The 18,618-nt window shown below is 41.2% G+C and overlaps 1 protein-coding gene and 1 long non-coding RNA gene across 2 annotated transcripts; one reads left to right on the top strand and one right to left on the bottom strand.

Annotated features, from left to right (window-relative positions):
• Positions 1-3,500: 3,500 nt before the first annotated feature.
• LOC117935364 lies at positions 3,501-4,749 on the top strand. Its single transcript, XR_004654745.1, has 2 exons — positions 3,501-3,648; positions 4,286-4,749. It is a non-coding gene; the product is annotated as an uncharacterized LOC117935364 (long non-coding RNA).
• A 7,472-nt stretch (positions 4,750-12,221) lies between these two features.
• qrsl1 (glutaminyl-tRNA amidotransferase subunit QRSL1) lies at positions 12,222-18,587 on the bottom strand. Its single transcript, XM_034857483.1, has 11 exons — positions 18,453-18,587; positions 17,444-17,603; positions 17,270-17,368; positions 17,102-17,198; positions 16,752-16,913; positions 16,436-16,611; positions 15,877-15,989; positions 15,187-15,379; positions 14,912-15,029; positions 14,484-14,689; positions 12,222-12,711 (listed from the first exon to the last, which is right to left on the bottom strand). Exons 1-11 carry the CDS (start codon positions 18,474-18,476, stop codon positions 12,494-12,496), a joined length of 1,566 nt encoding a protein of 521 aa, XP_034713374.1. The 5' UTR covers positions 18,477-18,587; the 3' UTR covers positions 12,222-12,493.
• Positions 18,588-18,618: the final 31 nt, after the last annotated feature.

Genomic DNA, 18,618 nt, shown 5'->3' on the forward strand with positions numbered 1-18,618 from the left:
GTTCTTTCGAAGTCCTTTCTGTCCCGGCACCTTTTGGATGACACCAAAGACTTACCCTAGCCCAGGACGCGTCTCCGTCTTACGCACCAACCAGAACGCGCCCTGCTGGTCTTGACGTTATGCCCTGGACTAGAAGAGAATTCCTGTTTTCTGGCAAAACGGTCTGTTTCTTATGGGGGGGTTGATACATGCCCATCACGCTTTAAAAAAAAAAAGCTGTACAGGTCTAAATGTGATTGCAAAGTGTGTTTGTCTTTTAATCTAATAAAGCTTTATTGTGACCACATGATTTGAGTGTTGTAAGCTTAATGGTTTTAAGTAAAGGTTCAAACCTGAACTGGGTGCTTAAAATCGGTCTGCATTTGCAGTGGACTGGGGTAACTTTCTGAGACACTTAACTGATAAAGTTATACCGAACAAAATTATGAATGACTACTTCCTTTTGCCCCAGTAATCATGCACTCGGATACGTTTCTTCGTACACAAGGCTTTTCTCTAAAAAAAAATCTCAAATCTGCAAGGAGCACTTCCCATTTGCTGTGACACCATCCACAGGTGTGGCATCAACATGTTTGTTTTGGTCGGAATGATCATTGCACAGGCGGTTTTGTGTTTTTTTTTTTTTTTTTTTTGGGTAATGCTTGCAACTTTAAAGTGGGTAGGGGGTCAAGGTCAATATCTTGTGTTCTCGTAACAGACTTGAGTTGGCGAATGCTCTCATTCAACGCCGTCTGGCACCTTGGAGAGGTGTCCCTTAACACCAGATACTGGCTTGTTTTCGGACCCCCGAGAAAGTAAAACTGCACATTTTATTGTCGCCAGCCCAAGGTACACATGCGCAATGTCTAATCAGCATCTTGATAATCCATCCACCTCCCAGGTGTAGCACTGGATTTGAGAGAACTAAGCCTTTAGTGTATATTAAAAGCCTAACATCTTTGAGTTCAGCTCGGCAAAAACAAGTGTTACGTTTATAATTTTGTTCAGTGTAGAAGGCTAAAGCGCCTAGGATTGTCTAGGGCTGCTCTTACATTTTGTAAGATTTTTTTTTTTGGGGGGGGGGGCTTTCCCTTTTTATTCTATGGTGAAAGTGGATGGACCATAGACTGTGTAAATACAGTCTATGGGATAGACATGAAAGGATGACAGGCAGCAAAGGGCCGCGGGTCTGGATCGAACCGGCACGCTGCAGGACTCCGCCTACATGGGGCGCACGCTCTTACTGGGTGAGCTAGAGGCCACCCCTTAAACTTAACTTTTAAAGCAAAATGGAACAGTTAGGCCTGTGATCGACTTGAAAACCCATTTATTTTTATATATGTTACGTAAAACGTTTAACACAGTTGCTTGTTTGAATTGTTTTACTTTGAAGGGTTTACCGGAAGTTACACGTAGCCTACATCTTGACAGTGGAGAGTCTTAGCTTTGAATGCCATCTAGTGGTCAAAGGGAAGCACTACAACTCCACCGTCTCGTATGAAAAATACATTAAAATTAAAATACAATTAAACAGTGAATATTACCAACTCAGGGGCTGTTTTATTTTGAAGTTGCTGCTAAAATTGTGTGCATTTAAAGATAATACATTTTTACAGTTAATAAATCGTAGTGCTGGACTTATGTCTAATGTTCCTAGAATGATGAGTATCCGCTGCCCTTCAGTGGTTACAATAGGGAACACTTCTTCAGTGGGAGTCATACTGCTATAAATGTAAATTATTATCATTTTTTTTGTTACTACTTGTGTTGATATTATATCCATAAAAGCGCCAAAGTTGGATACAAAAGACTTATAACAAGAGACGTTGATAACTTGATAACTGGACTTCATAAATTAGAGTCGTTCACGCGCGCTAAACTTGCTACTGTAGTTGCAATATTTCCGACAGAATATGAATGCAGCACGACATAGGTTTAGCAGGTGGTATAGATGGGCTGATGATGTCACCAGGGGTGTAAAATACACGGAGCATCTCCTCTTTATAAATAGCCCACAGGCTACTCTTATTGGGCAGCTGATGTTGTGCTGTGTTTCGGTGAACTGCTGCTCACCCGTTTTGACAGTCTGCTGACAAACAGGAGCCTTTTTAATATGAAAATGTTGTCAAATTATACGCCTATTGTCAATTTTAGCGCAAGAGTTGACGATTCATACCAACGTTAACTTAATAGAGACTTATAACTTGACGTCTATAACTTGATAACTGAACTTTGTAAATAAGAGTTGTTCACTCGCTAACATAAACTATAGTTCCGACAGCACCTGAATGTAGCACGACATAGGCTACAGCAGGCCCATTGACAGTTTTTTCGATTGCTAAACAACAGTGGGCACAACTGGAGCCACATGTGCAAAACTCGAACTACAGTCTGCACTAGCAACAGTCACCTGAGCTAAACTGTTCACATCAGCTGCAAAACTCATTCCGAGCAACACAACTCTTAACACACCCCTCACTGAGATAACACACACTGTCACTCAAAACACACAGAGTACAGACACTAGCAACAAACACCAACACAGAAATAAATAACTTTTCATCTTTACAGTTTCAACAATTTGAATGACTTCACACTACTCAATAGTTTCTTTAAAGAAATAATATAGATGTTATGTAATATACCAATTTCCATGTAAGGTAAACAAGAAGGAATGAAAATCCGATGTTTGTTTCAATATAGTATTTTGTGTCTAGTAATTGATGGAATTAATGGAAACAAAACTAAAGGTAAACTACAGTAACAAAGAATAGTGTGACGAATCACACAAAGCTGTCATAGATACACTTCTAGATTAAGACACCATTGGTGCCAATGCCTGTAGGCTATATCGTACAGGTGAATATGGAATTATGTTGTATGTCTGTATCTCCTTTTTATACTGTATGATGTTTATTATGGACCTGTGTCTGCAATGAAGCTTTCTAATCCTGCCTCTCTGCAGCATCATGCGGCAAGTTTTCCTCATCACACTGGATGTCTGCATCATCTCTAAATACTAATGCATGTGGTGTTTCAGTTGCTCTCAACTCCATTACTTTCTGAAAAACAGTAAGCACACAGTTTTACTGTTAAAAAGATATGGTTTGTTCTCTAGCTGTGTGTGTGTAACCTGAGATATATTGGAATCTTTTTTGACCTGTTTCTCTCAAACGGTACAGTGTATAATTGTTTGCCACTCTTATTTTATGTTTGCATACAAAAAAAAAACCTGTATATGTTCAATAACTAGTCTAAAACAAGACACCCGTTTATGCTTTCAGCTAAAATTACAATCAGCAGTGTTTGATAGGCACCAGAGTGCGATCTGGTCTGTTTTGAATGTGTGGTTAACAGTTGTGACAGCAGTGTGTTAGCACCTCAACGAAGGGCTGTAAATCCCAGAGTCTAGTGCAGGTTGTGGTTAAGCCATGGCACAAGTCTGTAGAGACCGTTCGAGTTGTGCGCATGTGACTAAAATTGTGCCCGCTCGTTATGATGTCACCAGGGGTATAAAACGCACGGAGCCTCTCCTCTTTCATTCATCCGGATACTAACCTGAGGACCAGAGCAGAGCAGCTGTTGTTCCCACTCCACGCCAAGATGAATAAGATGTTTGTAGCTTACCTTGTTGCTCTTCTAGTCGCTCTCCATCTCATCTCAACACAGGTTAGTTTGGTCTCTCTCTCGGTGTGTAGCCTGCTATTTGTTTGCTCTTTGACGGATTATCAACCGTTTGAGCGCTGCAGTTGTAAACCACTTTTCCTCCTCTGCTTCCTGACGAGCTCTGTCTCAGGTGGTCCGTCTTAGTAGCTGGAGGCAATACTAATTCTAAACAGAAAATGTGCTTTCAAAATTAATAAAATAAAAGTGATAGGTTTGAGGAAATTTACAGGAACTGTAAAAAAAAATTTTTTTTTATGTGATCAGTTTGACCAACGCCCTAAAGGCGAGAACTAGCCCCCAAATTCTTAATTTAAACTTTTTGAAACCCAAGAGATTAATGGAGAGGTATGGTTTCCATATGTCTGATGCGTTTCAGCCCTGCACACTGTTGCACAACAGTCAGAGTAATTATTTCAGACTTAATAAACCCTGAGGGAATAAACCTTTTCTAAAAGTTTTACGTAGTGGAGAAGGGTTTCATTTAGTAAGGAAGCTTAAAAAAAAAAATCAACCCATTTTTTCGCCACTTATACTTGATTATTTCATGGGGACACAAAGGGCACCATTTGCTAAGAATGACCCATTAAGTGCAAAATGGGTATGTTCAGTAAAAAAAAAAATGATTTGCTCTTGTGTGCAGGTGGTGCAGGCCCAGGTCCCTGCCGTGAATTCGACGACAAAGCCCAACACCACGATGACAACCAAAGTCAGCGGCTGCGAGAGGACCGACGCCTTCACGCTGCTGCTCCCGCTGGCAGTAGCAGCCTCTCTCCTCAGTTGGTCCTAATAACCGGACTGATCGCTCTTCGCCCACTTGTCAAGACGGCTGGACTGGCCACGCAACGTTATTCCAAGAGCCGTTCTTTTGAAGTCCTTTCTGTCACAGCACCTTTTAGACTACACCAAATACTTCCCGTAGCCCAGAGCGCGTCTCCGTTTTACGCACCAGCCAGAGACGCGCCCTGCTGCTATCTACGTTATGTCCTGCTCTATGCGACGAGTATATCAAAGTTCCCGTTGTCCGGTAAAACACCGGTCTCTGTTTCTTAAATGGGTTGAATAATATATGTGTAGCAGGTATAACGCGTAAGCCCACCACTTTTTTTATAAAAAAAAATAATAATTCTACAGGCCTTAACATGATTGCAAACATGTTTTTTGTATACGATTTCTGGAAGTGTGTACATTTTTTTTTTATCCAATAAAGCTTTGAATAAGTGACCACATGGATTTAAGACTTTTGTGTATTGAGGTATGCATATAATGTGTTTTTAAGGAAAGGTCGAATCTGAACCAAGGGCAATATCTGTCTGCACTGAGGTGGACTGAGTTAACTTTCTGAGCCATTAAATCTAAAACAATTAAAACTAAAACAATTTAGAAGCTCAAGCCCCTAGGATTATCTAGCTCTGCTTTGAAACTAGGGCTCCTCATCTGGTAGGAGTTGAGGTAAATGTTTTAAAAGTGACACACAACACTGTGGTTAACTTAACACACATTGTGACATAATTGGTTTGGAAGGCAGTTGTATGTCAGTATGCAGTTTACACAAGTGTGTGAGAACTTGAGTCTCGGTGCATATACAATTATAACTGACTTGTTTGTAGTTGGAGACCTTTTGTGTCCTGTCTTTTGAAACAAGCAATATTTGCACCACAAATTTTGGATTTTACAATGTGAGGGGGGAATGCAACTTGAAAAAAGGAAACCTATCAGACACAGATTATACAATAGTATGTCCTTAAATCCTATCCAGAGGAGTCGTTCTCCCTTCAGTTGTTGGCCCACCAGTGAACTCGCATCAACCGCGATGTGAAACGTAAACCCATTTATCAGCTGGCCACAAATAAGGTACACAAGTAAATAGTTTTCTTGCTACACAAAGGGAGGATGTAAGTACTAGACAAACACAAAATACTTTAATGGATGACTAATATAAAGGTGGTGAGCCAGGCCTCCTCCTTCACCTGGTGGGGGCTTTGCCATCAAAGGACCTCTATATCTGGGAAAGACCGACTGCTGGAATTCACCTGTTCCCCCTCCCCCTCCCCCTGTGCACCCACTGTTGATCCATGTGGGAATTGCATTGCACCCTGACAATGGCTGTATTGTCCCGCTCATCTTATCTGCTCCAAAGCTAGACTTGGATCAAGACTTTGGCTCCATGAGCTTGCCTCTTATCCATCCACCCCTCCACCCCCCCTCTCCTCCAAGTACTTCAGCTTCTTCCTCACAAACATGTGGATCTCCATCTCACCTGACCTCTCTGTCTCTTTTCCCTCTCTCTACTACATGACCCAAAGCTAAAGAAGCCTGGAGCACTAGCCAGATTCCTGCAGCGCGGCCGTGAAACTTCAATACCACTGGAGTGCGGTCGGGTGATTGAGAGAATAGTTCTCCTTTTGTTGACTGCCGGAGTGTGACCACTTAAGGCCCCTCCTTCAGCCACTTCACCCATCTTCTCCCGCCCACCTGGAACGTAGGGAGAAACCCAAGTTAAGGGGTTTGTTTGCTGGTGGAGAGGGGGGAGGAGGAAGCACATGATAGGGAGCAAATAAAAAAAGAATAGAGAGAGGGGGATCAGAGAAATGAGAAGGGCTGAGGTGGATAACCCCTCACACATCTCTTGCTCTTTTCCAAACAGAAATCTGCATTTCCAAACAGTCAAAACCATGACGCTGAAGCCTCTAATAAGTGGTTCGACACCAGCCACTAAATCAGCCACACTTTTTTACCATTGCAAACATCTTTCCTAAACACTTTAAGCTTTGCTTATCAATAAGTCAAAGACTATCATGTACTGGAAACAGATCAGTACACCTTCGCTGTGGCTTCCCAGCATGATTACAGCACCTGAGAGCTTCAAGGAGGGTTGCTATGTAGCTTCTACTTCTCCAGTGTCTGTTCCTGTTAAATGAGCACCATGGAAGAACTGAAACAATGTCATGTCATGAATGCATGCCATGTCGGCCAATCACTGTTTAAGGGAAGTGAAGAATATTTCTCAGTGACGTGCTGAGTGAAAAAGAAGCCTACATTTGTGAGCAAGTGATAATTTTTATGTAACTATAAATGTGTTTAAGCTAAAAGCATAGCATAGCTGATAGCCATGGCATTTTAATCGATACTGATGGTGCCCTGAAAATAAACCTTTCCTCTAGTGCCACCAGACGGTCAAGGTTTTCACCTGCACTAACCCCCAAACTCTCCCCCAACCATCTTGTCGGTGATTGGCTGGAACGGGGTTTGTTGTATTTTGGTGCACAGCCTGTGCCTCAAGTGTTTTTTGACATTTACTAAAAAATCTAATCTAAGAGAGACGCCTACGAATCTAGACAAAAATGAAATTGCGCTGAAACCATGCAGGTATTCATAGTGTACCTTTAAGCTGAGACATATCTTAACATCAACTAGATTGATTAGCAAAGAGAGACAGAGAGAGAGAGAGAGAGAGAGAGTAAATAAAAGTGCACCCACTGCCCTTCTTGCGCCTTGTAAAAGCCTGTGACATGTAAACTATAATTTTCTTTTTTCTTTCTTTTTGCTGATGGAGTGAGCATGGAGTTCTAGGGTGGGGGGAGGCTGTGTTTGTTTTTTATTTTTTTATTTATGCTCTCTATTTTGTATGTTTGTCTTTCTACATTCCTTCTTTTGCATGTCTGGAAAACATTTAAAATTCAAATAAAGATGTGGGAAAAAAAAGTGCACCCACCACTGGAAACTAAAATGCCTTTTTTCTGAACACTGTACTGTATGTGACAAAAAATAAACTAGAAAAAGAACATAAACTAGAAAGAGAAATAGTAAGATCATCCACTCTGTGTGTGCCTATGTGGGTGTGAGAGAGAGAAAGAGAGAGAGAGAGATCTTATTTCAAAGCCTGCTGTGAGCTTAGTGGCTACATGGAAATAGACAGGAAGCAACTCTTTGTTGGCTCTCATGAGACACCTGCATAAGAATTTACTCATCTTTCCATTGAAAACAATGGCCTACTATATGTAGGCTACAACACACCACAGCACAATCCAAAGCATCAAAGAAGGAGAGTACTCTGTTAGATGACAGTGGCTTCACTATGTCAAACGACATTGGTGCTGACCCTGTGGTCTCTTTTCAATCAGGTAGAGGTTGTAGAGACTTTTGAGCACAGCATGGTAACAGGAACAACACCATTAAACCACTTAAATACAGAGGTTATATAACCTTATTCAACCACATAAAGACATAAAATTCCCTTCACATATTACATTTACTGTACCAACACAAGCCATCATGGCACACATCGTTGCTTTGGGGAAGTTCAGATGTCATCTTGTACAAATGCAATTCAGATTCAGTTTGAGGGTACTAAACATTGAAAAACATGCACACGTATGATTTTTGACTGATCTTGACAAGGTAAAATAAAATACTGAGCATTGTGTTGGAAGGCTCAATCGTGTATATGTTTTACACATTGCATGTTCTTGTCAACCACAAGCCCCTTATTCCATTTCCAGTCATCGTTGAGCTCTGTGGGTTGTAGTCAAATGCTGCATACAGATCAGTTGACATATCCTCTTTCCCCGTTCCTGTTTTTGACACTATTATTGTTTCACATTATAAAATAACGTTTCCTGGCTTCAATTATCAATCAAACATCTCTTTCCTGAGGAAGAAGAAATACCAGCAGTTACTGACAGGGTTATCAAATGTCTGTTTACCGTGCCAGCCATCTGTACATCACCTTGGTTTTCTCAAGGTCATTCTAACACATGGATGATACTGTGTGTGTGTGTGTCCAGTTTAAACGGGGACAGCTTGTTTGACCTGCTTTGAATACTGTGCTGTGGGTTTCCTTACGTTCAAGAGACAATAGCATGTGGGTAATGAGATGTGGATGCTGATTTACTTGCAATTTAAATGTAACTCTGAATGCCAAAAAGGAAACCAGCAAAGTTTTGTATTCCAATTTCTGAAAGTTTCACAGCATCACACAGGTGGAGAAGTTTGCTGAGAGTGAGATGAAAGGATCGAAATGCCTGCACTGTGACGGCATAGAGCTACTGCCAGTAGCTGGTTAGCTTAGCTTAGCACAAAGACTGGAAATGGTTCTTTTCCTGCATTTAAATTAATACTTGTGGATTAATAATTTCAGTATTTTACTCTTAAATAAACTATTGTATGGTTTAAACCACAACCCAAAACTACACGAATTATGGCTAAAACGCAAACAGACACAACAATACGGTAATATCAAACGTTCTTTCCGGATAAATGAGATTGATGTACCAGCAGTTGAGGCTCACAATCTCTGTGTTTGTTTGACCAAGTGTTAGTGGACTTGGAAGTGAATCACAGTGGAATTTGGTGTTTGTAAAAGCATCTTTAAACTAGGCCACATCTGAAGATTTGAAACGACTGTGTAAACAAGCAGAAAATATGATAGTTGATTGTCAAATAAACTGACCAAACTAAATTTGTTGGGTTTGTCTTCCTCTTACAAACTGTGAGAAAGAATGTCACAGACGTGACACGGTTCAAAAGTAATAAAATATAGACTATAGATACAGTGAGGGCTTGTATAATCAAGATTTGGCAACGCTCTAGCGATGTTCTGAATCCTCCAGATTCTAATTCTCACTGAGCCGTCACTCAGATCACTGATTTACATGCTTATATACTAATATTGAGTGGAACCATAGTCATGCATAAAAAAGCAGACTGATAAACATGGCCTAAACAGCCTATTGTGACTGTTGCCTATCCCAGTGTAATTCCTATGATATTCATAATAAAAGCCTAAGCAATAATTCAAGTGTATGTCTCTCAATCGCTCTAAACTAATACCATTTGTCAAGCAATGGAGACAGATGTGTGGGGCAATGGCCTATGCATGAATGAGTTACATGCTACTAATATCCCCTCTCTTTTGTTAGAGGCCTATTAAAAAGTCTACAAGTAGTTCATCCATCATTGCAGAGAAGTGGAGGCTTGCCAAGCATGCACTGGGCGAGAGACATTGGCAAGACACTAGTCCATCACAGTGCTTACACATACAGACACACACTGAGACATGATTGACCTTGAGCGTCATTCGAAAACCGTCTTTAAAAGAATGCTGATCTTATGCAACCAGAAGGTAATCTGTGGGAGGTGTGTCTGTTTGGGAGATCCCTAACCCTGGCAACACCAAGCTGTGTTATTAATCCTCTGGTTTAAAGACGAACAGGCGCACACACACACAACTTTGCAATTTAAATTACCGTTATCTATTCAACAAAAACAAGTTTAGAAGCACTCTCTGCTACGGCATCAGCCTGTGTGGTTGTCTAAGATCTAATTTCACAATTACCATAACCTTAAAATATGACACAAAGACTTCTGTGCTGCACATTGTGTACTTCATATTCATATTCTGAGCTGTGGCATCAGGCGGTAAAGATATTTAATGTATTGTAGTCCAACAGGAAAAGAGCGCTCTAGAATGTATCAAAGAACCAGTGACTGTGATTATAGCTTTAGAGACCCAATTGCCATGTTGGAAGCTTTCATTAGCACGTCCTTCTCTGTCAGCCCTGAGCGATGGCGACATTAACGTAATGAACACGGAGACCTGGATCAAATGAGAGACACTGGAAAGAGCTGGGCAGGTGGGAGGGAAGAAGCATGGATGAAAGAGAGCAGAAGGGGATGACACACAAATCCACACATCGGGAGAGGATAATGTCAAAGGAAACAAGAACCCAACATTGTCTCTCTGTGTTCTGCTGGGTGAAATATTAGAAACAAAAGGTAGCTCCATCTTCCTGAAACCTCTCCATTTCAGTGGCCACACTGGTTTTCATGAAGTTCTTTTTTCGATACCCTGTGTACAGATTTATCTAACCATTGTCAATTTTCCTTCATATTGTTACCATATACAGTATAAGATTCTGATCAGTGGCACTTCCTTTGTCATGAAGGAGCAGAAGTGACATTAGGATCCTCAAAACCATTGAAATGTTGCTATTAGTTCCACATGTTGGGAGCCAGCTAGGTGATTAACATAGCTTAGCATAAAGCACATAATTAAGTGAAGTTCCCAAAGGTCAAACTATTCCTGTAAAGATGAAGCTCTAAAATGCTAAAGCACCTACAGCAACACAGACACAAGCACAAAAAGAAAATAATTGAAACACGATTTAAATTTTTTGCAGTGCACACTTTTCACCGAGAAGGATGTGGTTTGTTCAAATATATGATGCAGTACACTGACAACATTCAAATGATGTCAACATTGTTGTGTCAAAAGGAAGCATGATTGTTGCAATGTTTGCTCATGTTGTTTTGGGCCAAATAATAAACTAAAACACCATAAATAAAAGTATTTAGTGTAGAGTGATAGAGAAAAAAAACAGAAACAAGGGCAATTATGAACATGCTACATTTTTTTAGCTTAATTTACCTTAACTGAATAGCTTCAGAATCATTGGAATGGTTATATGATTTTTTTTTGTTGAATGGTGGTCGTCTCGCTCCCCGCTAGCGCCTGTGAGCGGAAAAAAAAACACCCTCGCAACTTTTAGCCGGCGAGTTGCCAGCTTCAGCCTCAGAAAGGATTGCGTGATATCAGGTCTCGCGACGTGACAAATTGCTTCACAGCACTGCACACACACGGCCATTCAGGAACCAGCTAACAAGGTAGCAATGGAGTTCGTTCCAAGTTGTTCGCACTATCACCATGGCTGAGCTGGCAAAAAAACATAGTCGGAGGAGAAAAGCTGTAGGGGGAGCTCTACATAGAAACCTGTAGGGGGAGCTCTACATAGAAACCTGTAGGGGGAGCTCTACAGAGAGACCTGTAGGGGGGGGCTCTATAGAGAAACCTGTAGGGGGGGCTCTATAGAGAAACCTGTAGGGGGGAGCTCTATAGAGAAACCTGTAGGGGGAGCTCTATAGGGAAACCTGTAGGGGGGAGCTCTATAGGGAAACCTGTATGGGGAGCTCTATAGGGAAACCTGTAGGGGAAGCTCTATAGAGAAACCTGTAGGGGAAGCTCTATAGAGAAACCTGTAGGGGGGGCTCTATAGAGAAACCTGTGAGCAAGATGAGAAAACAGCTAAGAAATGGCCAAAATGGCATAGCACCCCTTTAAAGATCGTAACCTTTCTAACAGACCTTGTTAACGCAAACAAAAGATGCACAGCATTAATATGAAGATACAATAGTGATTCTACTGTTTTGTGTAAAATAATTATTTTCAATCTTTTGCACTTTTTGAAAACTCTGTTGAATTACAGTATCAGGGTTAATATGGTCAGGTACAGATTCCATCCAGTCTGTTTTTCTGCGTTTGTGTCGTTGAACTTGTGCTTCGATATGAGACGCTACTGGGCAAAGCAGCGCTGAAAAACACATCTCCACCAGAAGAGGAAAAACTGAATTTCCATTATCGCTGTCTCATTTGAACTACAGATCCGCTACCTGATCTGGCAAACTTGCAGAGTGAGGTTATAGCCGAGGGAGGGCCGCTAAGCGAATGAAGAAGTGCCAGTCACCCTGTTATGAGTTGATGAACCACTAAGATGATTTTGGAAACTTTATTTTAAGGTACAAAAGAATCTTTGGTGTTGCTTTAACAGCACCACCTTCAGACAAGACATAAAGCAGCAGGTCACAGATTGAATACGATGTCCCTGCACTTAAAATAGGACACGGTTTATCACCAGTTGTAATCATGTTTTATTCCATCATGAAAAATCTTGAGTGACGGCTGTAACTCTAACAAAATGCACTGAAAAGGAAACTTAAAAGCCATGAATGTCCATCATAGTTGCACTTATGTGTGACTTTGTCAACAGTCAGTACCTTCTGTCCACAGTTCTCATCATACAGCTGACGTCTGCTCTTTTTTGGTCATTCCTGTGTCATACCTGCCCTCGCTGGAGTCGCCATAGTCACTGATGGAGGGAAACCCAACCCTATGCTCGATCCATTGGGCAACACTGAGAAGCTTCTGGTCTTGGAACGCGGGGCTTATGAGCTGTAAACCAATGGGAAGACCTCGTCTTGATAAAGCAGTTGGCACAGAAACAGCCGGGAGACCTGAGGTGAAGAAAAGTAGCAAAGGAAAGTCAGGGAAACCACGATAAGGATCCCAAGGTTAGCTGCATCTGAAATGACCATGTGTTGACCAGGTTGTTTATTTTTCCAAAAAATAAAGAGAGTAGTAGTAAACTACTTATTCCCCTTTTAAGTTCACTATGACATACATTTGATACACTGCCTATTTTGCAGGATTTCCTCCTTACAAAGCATGTAGAGGTTTGGAATTTTATTCCTAGGTACACTTCAACTGTCAAAGACGGAATCTAAAAAAGAAAATCCAGAAAATAACATACCAGTAAGAACACCGGCTCTCACAGATCTGCTAGTTTTTCTTTAAGAAGCCCTACTTTTCTCCACTCATTACTTGTATTAACTGCACCTGTTTGAACTTGTTACATGTATAAAAGACACCTGACACCTGACACATTGTAGACTTGCACAAGGCTGGGATGGGCTACAGGACAATAGGTGAGAAGCAACAACGGTTGGCACAGTTATTAGAAAATGGAAAAAGTTCAAGATGCCAATCTCCCTCGGTCTGGGGCTCCATGCAAGATCTCACCTCGTGGAGCATCAATAATCATGAGGAAGGTGAGGGATCAGCCCAGAACTGCACAGGAGGACCTGGTCAATGACCTAAAGAAAGCTGGGACCACAGTCTTGAGTAAAACCATTAGTAACACACTACGCTGTCATGGATTAAAATCCTCCAGCGAACGCAAGGTCCCCCTGCTCAAACCAGCGCATGTCCAGGCCCCGTCGGAAGTTTGCCAATGATCATCTGGAGGATCCAGAGGAGGAATGGAAGGTCATGTGGTCAGATGAAACAAAAATAGAGCTTTTTGGGTTAAACTCCACTTGCTGTGTTTGGAGGTGGAAAAAGGATGAGTACAACCCAGAAAACACCATCCAACCGTGAAGCATGGAGGTGGAAAAATCCTTCTTTGGGGATGATTTTCTGCAGAGGGGACAGGACGACTGCATCGTATCGAGGGGAGGATGGATGGGGCCATGTATTGCAAGATCTTGGCCAACAACCTCCTTCCCTCAGTAAGATCATTGAAGATGGGTCGTGGCAGGGCTTCCAGCATTACAACAACCAAAAACACACAGCCAGGACAACTAAGGAGTGGCTTCGTTAGAAGAATCTTAAGGTCCAGGAAGTGGCCCAGACCTGAAGCCAATAGAAAATCTTTGGAGGGAGCTGAAAGTCTGTATTGCCCAGCAACAGACCCAAAACATGAAGGATCTGGTAGAAGGTCTGTAGGGAGGAGTGGGCCAAAATCCCTGCTGCAGTGTGTGCAAACCTGGTCAAGAACTACAGGAAACTTATGATCTCTGTAACTGAAAACAAAGGTTTCTGTACCCATCATTAAGTTCTGCTTTTCTGATGTATCAAAGACTTCTGTCATGCAATAAAATGCAAATTAATTATTTAAAAATCATAGAAATGTGTCTGGATTTTTGTTTTAGATTCAGTCTTTCACAGTTAAAGTGTACCTATGATAAAAAATTACAGACCTACATGCTTTGAAAGTAGGAAAACCCACAAAATCAGCAGTGTATCAAATACTTGTTCTCCCCATTGTATATCAACATCCAATGTGCCATTGTTATAGGATGAAAAATAAGAACTAAACTGAAGTAGTTTTGAGTGAAGGTAGATGTGTGGGTGTAGCCATGCATGCATAATTTCTAAGTTTCTGCATTATTCCACACTTCCTGTACATGCATGAACAGTTCTGCCTCTTTAGTTTCTCTCTCTGTACCTGCCATGTTGACAGGCTGGGTGAAGACGTCTTCCTGCGAGCTGCGTGTTTGGTTGTCTTCCTGCTTGAAGTCAGAGTAACGGGCTGCATCAGTCAGAGTGGTGGGCGTCAGCAGCACGTCAACACCTAAGCTGAACACGTGTTTGAAATCGTCTGCAATCAGCCTGCGGACTTTCTGAGCCTTTACAAAGTAGTGCTGGTAGTTCCTGCCAAGATGAGGTTGAGGAAGCTGTCAGTTAGTCCTTGCTGTTTCAGGAAATATTACAGCTCCAGACAATTTTAATCTCTCATTTCTTTCAAAAGAGAATTTGGCAAATGACCAAATAAAAAGGTCAAGGAGAAAAGGTGGCACACTGGCAGCTTGACACTGGTGTGTAGTTAGTGAATTAAATCAGAAGGGTGCAAGCTGGTTAAATCTGTTGCCTTACTGTTTGAGCAGGAAGTAGTTCCCCGACAGAATTCTCCCTCTCACTACATCGTTGAAGCCCTCATGTCGACTCAAGGCATACATGGCCTCCGTCGAGCTGTTTACCTCGCTACGATGACCTGATAGGAGGGAAATAGAAATCCATAGCATAACCTTTTCTCATTTTGTGCTGTTTAATAATCAGATTCCCTGTGTAATCTAATGTGTGATGTGACATCTAATGTAAAACGCTCCACACGGCACTCTTAATCATCTATATTGTATACTGGTTCATACCGTATTCTAGGCCGTCAAAACGAGCCATGTTAGACGCCACCTCAGCGTGGCACAGGACGCGGTAGCACAAAATGGAGTACTGGGTGTGAGGCAGGGATACTTGCATCACCCGCGCCCCCGCTTTCTCAAACATGTCAGCAACGCGACTCCATTGTGCCAGAGTTTCCTCAGACAGCCCCGGGGCGTGGTACTCCTGACATTAAGCGACAGGAATGACATGCAGCTTAAGGAAATCAATGCATTGTGTTGACAGAGACCTTTACAACATTTTGAATCGGAACAATCTTTCCCCTCCAAAGAATTTGTCTTGATGATATTACTGCTAAGATACCAAAGTACAGTACAGGACATGGATCCATAGATGTTGTCTTAAAATCTGCATAACAAAAGGCAATTTTGTCAGAATTAAAAACAGACAGCATTATATATATATATATATATATACATACATACACATACATAACATACATACATACACACACACACACACCGTATAGTATAAGTCTGTTCCACATCATAAGTTTTATTTCTAAAAGCTTGAGAATTGCAGGCCTCCTCAAGTGGTTAAAACTAAACTTAAGTTACATTTAAATTGCATCCTACATTTAAATTGGGATTTGTATAATACTGCAAGTGTAAGCAAAGCATCTTACCTTGAAAAGCTTGATTTTCATACAGAGCTTAACTCACCTTAGGGATGCCTACGCAGATGTTTTTCACATTAAAGCATTCAGGTAGCTCTGTCAGTGATGAGGGAGCAGAAACTGTTGTTGAGTCTCTAATATCAAGGCCTTGGAGGATACCTGAAACATTACGCAACCCAGCTTTGGTCAATCATGTGATGACAATATGGCAAATGCAGAGTAATGTGGAACTGCCATACTGATCTATTTACAGTATCACATATTCTTTCCATTACATGTTTAGATTCAAAAGGGCCCTGTGGAGATTTCTTAAAGAAATTGTTATTTTGTTAAATGCATTTGCTTCCCCAAATTTGCAAGGCCACTTTGCACAGTTTGCACACCTGTGTGCTTGTTACAAACAAAATCTCTGTTTTGATTAAACCCAATTGGCCAGCAGATTGACACGAGATGTGCTGCTTGTGCTTTTTAACCACATAAGTTTCCTTGAATTCAAAGCCCTTTTTGGAAAGAAAGAATGACCTGGAAATGTACATTGATACAGTTTTTCATGTAGGCTGTTTGACATTTGACAACACTTTGACAGATCAATAACAGTTTCCTACCTAAGACAATGGCTGCATCACTGACACTGCGGGTCATTATACCAGGGACGTCCATGGAGTTGACGAGGGGGATGAGACCATGTCTGGACAGCAGACCATAAGTGGGCTTCAGGGCCACAACACCACACAGTGCTCCAGGGTTACGAGTAGAACCACCTGTGTCTGAACCCAAAGCTCTGCCAAGTAATTAACAAAACAGTAAATTTTGATCTATAAATCCAATATTATATCAAATATTTCCTTTTGTAGTCCTTTTTAAAATGTTTTTCTTTGAAACTGTTTTCCTGAATTAGTAAGTGTGACAGTGTTCCCTCACAGGTAGCCAGTGAGCGAAGCCACTGCTGCAGCACTTCCTCCTGAACTTCCTCCAGTGATGACCCAGTCAGAGTCTGCCGCTGCCCCTGTCTGCTCTCTGTAGGGAGCAGCATAGCTCCAGGGGTTTCTCACTGGACCGAACGCCCCATCAGTACTGCCCGCACTGGCAGACAAATAAATGAACAAATAAAAGGAGGACAACCAGTAATCTAAACATTTTTACAAGGTACACACAGCCGTAAAAGCTTCATCAAGCTTTTTATAAAAACAGACTGCAATTTGTGGCCTACTGTTACTGAACGGCACGCTGTGAGTGCAGAGCTATTGTGACATTGATAACAATGGCCTTACCCCATAGCAAACTCATCCATGTTGGTCTTCCCCATGAGAACAGCCCCTTGGTCAAAAAGCTTCTGAACCACTGTAGCATTGTAGGGTGGAGTGTAGTCTGCAGAACAAGTAATGGCAGGTTATGGAAAAATATAAGACATAGTAACATTCACTGAGGTTCAGACAGACCTTTAAGCATCCTGGATGCACATGTAGTCTTGATGTTTTCTGTGCAGAAGTTGTCCTTGACTGCAAAGGGGATTCCATCCAGAGGACCTTTGGGGGCACCTGAAGAAAAACAAGATCAGTAACACATATGACTCTACGGAGAATGCATAGAAATACACCCTCACGTGTTCACACCTTGCAGCAGTCTGATTTCTGCTTCTTGAGCCTGCTTCAGTGCCAACTCCTCTGTCACACTGATGTAAGCATTAAGATGTTGTGTCTTCTTGATGCGGTTCAGACACTTCCTACAAAGCTCTGTTGGGGAGATTCTTCCTTCCCTGAGAGCTAAAGACACCTGGAGAACAATGATAAAATACCAATTACTCAGTTACAAAGTAAACTCTTCACACAGCACACGTTGGCTTGTTATGGTAAGGGCAGGTGATGCAAGTTACTTTAATGATGGCTACGTTCTGTTTAAGTGTGCTAGTCAGCCATGGCAATGAGACAGTGAGCCAGCTCGCACATCAGACCCTAAAAGAAGCACACCTGTGCTTTATTTATTTATTTACTTTTTGTCATGCCTTACATGAAAAGGTCTTGTTACTGAAGTTAAGTATAAGTATAAGGAACTTGTACTTTGATTATTTCCATGTTATGCTAGTTCCTACTTCTACTCCACTACATTTCAGACTTGTATGGTTTAATTCCATTTATTTTGTAGATAAAGACTTTAAATACAACAATAATAGAATGTGATGCATTGCTAGAGATTAAACTACCATACAGTGTATAAAGTGTTCAACATTAGCCACACCTTGACAGCATTAAAATGCTGCTTACATCTTAATGCATTATTTATATTCCAATACTAATGATAGATATTCGATATAAAACTCGGAATGGGTTCATTCTGCAAAATAAATACTTATTATAACTATGCTTGATACTTTAAGTACATTTATCTGATACTGCGTATGTACCTTTACTTAAGGTTAAATAAACGTATTTGTACATTTATTTAGGTAAAAGATATATATACTTCTTCAACAGCACACATAAGATCAATATCAGGGATTTCGTATTATTTCACTTGGGCTAACAATATTTATGAATTAACAGCACAAAACTTCTAACATTGAGGTAACTGTCAATACAAACACGGATAACTGAGCTCAAAGAATAAGCGAATAGTCGTACTAACCTCCCTTATTGTCAGGCTGAGCATGTTTACAGTATTTTAATGACAACCTTTCAATTTAACACAACCTTTGCACAGTGTGCAGCACAAGCAGGCCGCCATGTTTGTTTCATTAATCCACGTCTAACAACGCTTTCTGTGATTGGACAGCTGCTGAGGAAACCGCTCT

Source organism: Etheostoma cragini, chromosome 20 (assembly GCF_013103735.1).
Source record: "Etheostoma cragini isolate CJK2018 chromosome 20, CSU_Ecrag_1.0, whole genome shotgun sequence".
Lineage (NCBI taxonomy): Eukaryota > Metazoa > Chordata > Actinopteri > Perciformes > Percidae > Etheostoma > Etheostoma cragini.

What these genes read in the sequence shown, in the direction of transcription:
- qrsl1 (XM_034857483.1), bottom strand. Translation starts at nt 18,476, where the DNA reads ATGCTCAGCCTGACAATAAGGGAG. An exon ending in TCAGCCTGACAATAAGGGAG is followed by an intron (nt 17,604 to 18,452) that starts GTTAGTACGACT and finishes ATTGTTCTCCAG; the next exon opens with GTGTCTTTAGCTCTCAGGGA. An exon ending in TGATGCAGCCATTGTCTTAG is followed by an intron (nt 15,990 to 16,435) that starts GTAGGAAACTGT and finishes GTAATGTTTCAG; the next exon opens with GTATCCTCCAAGGCCTTGAT.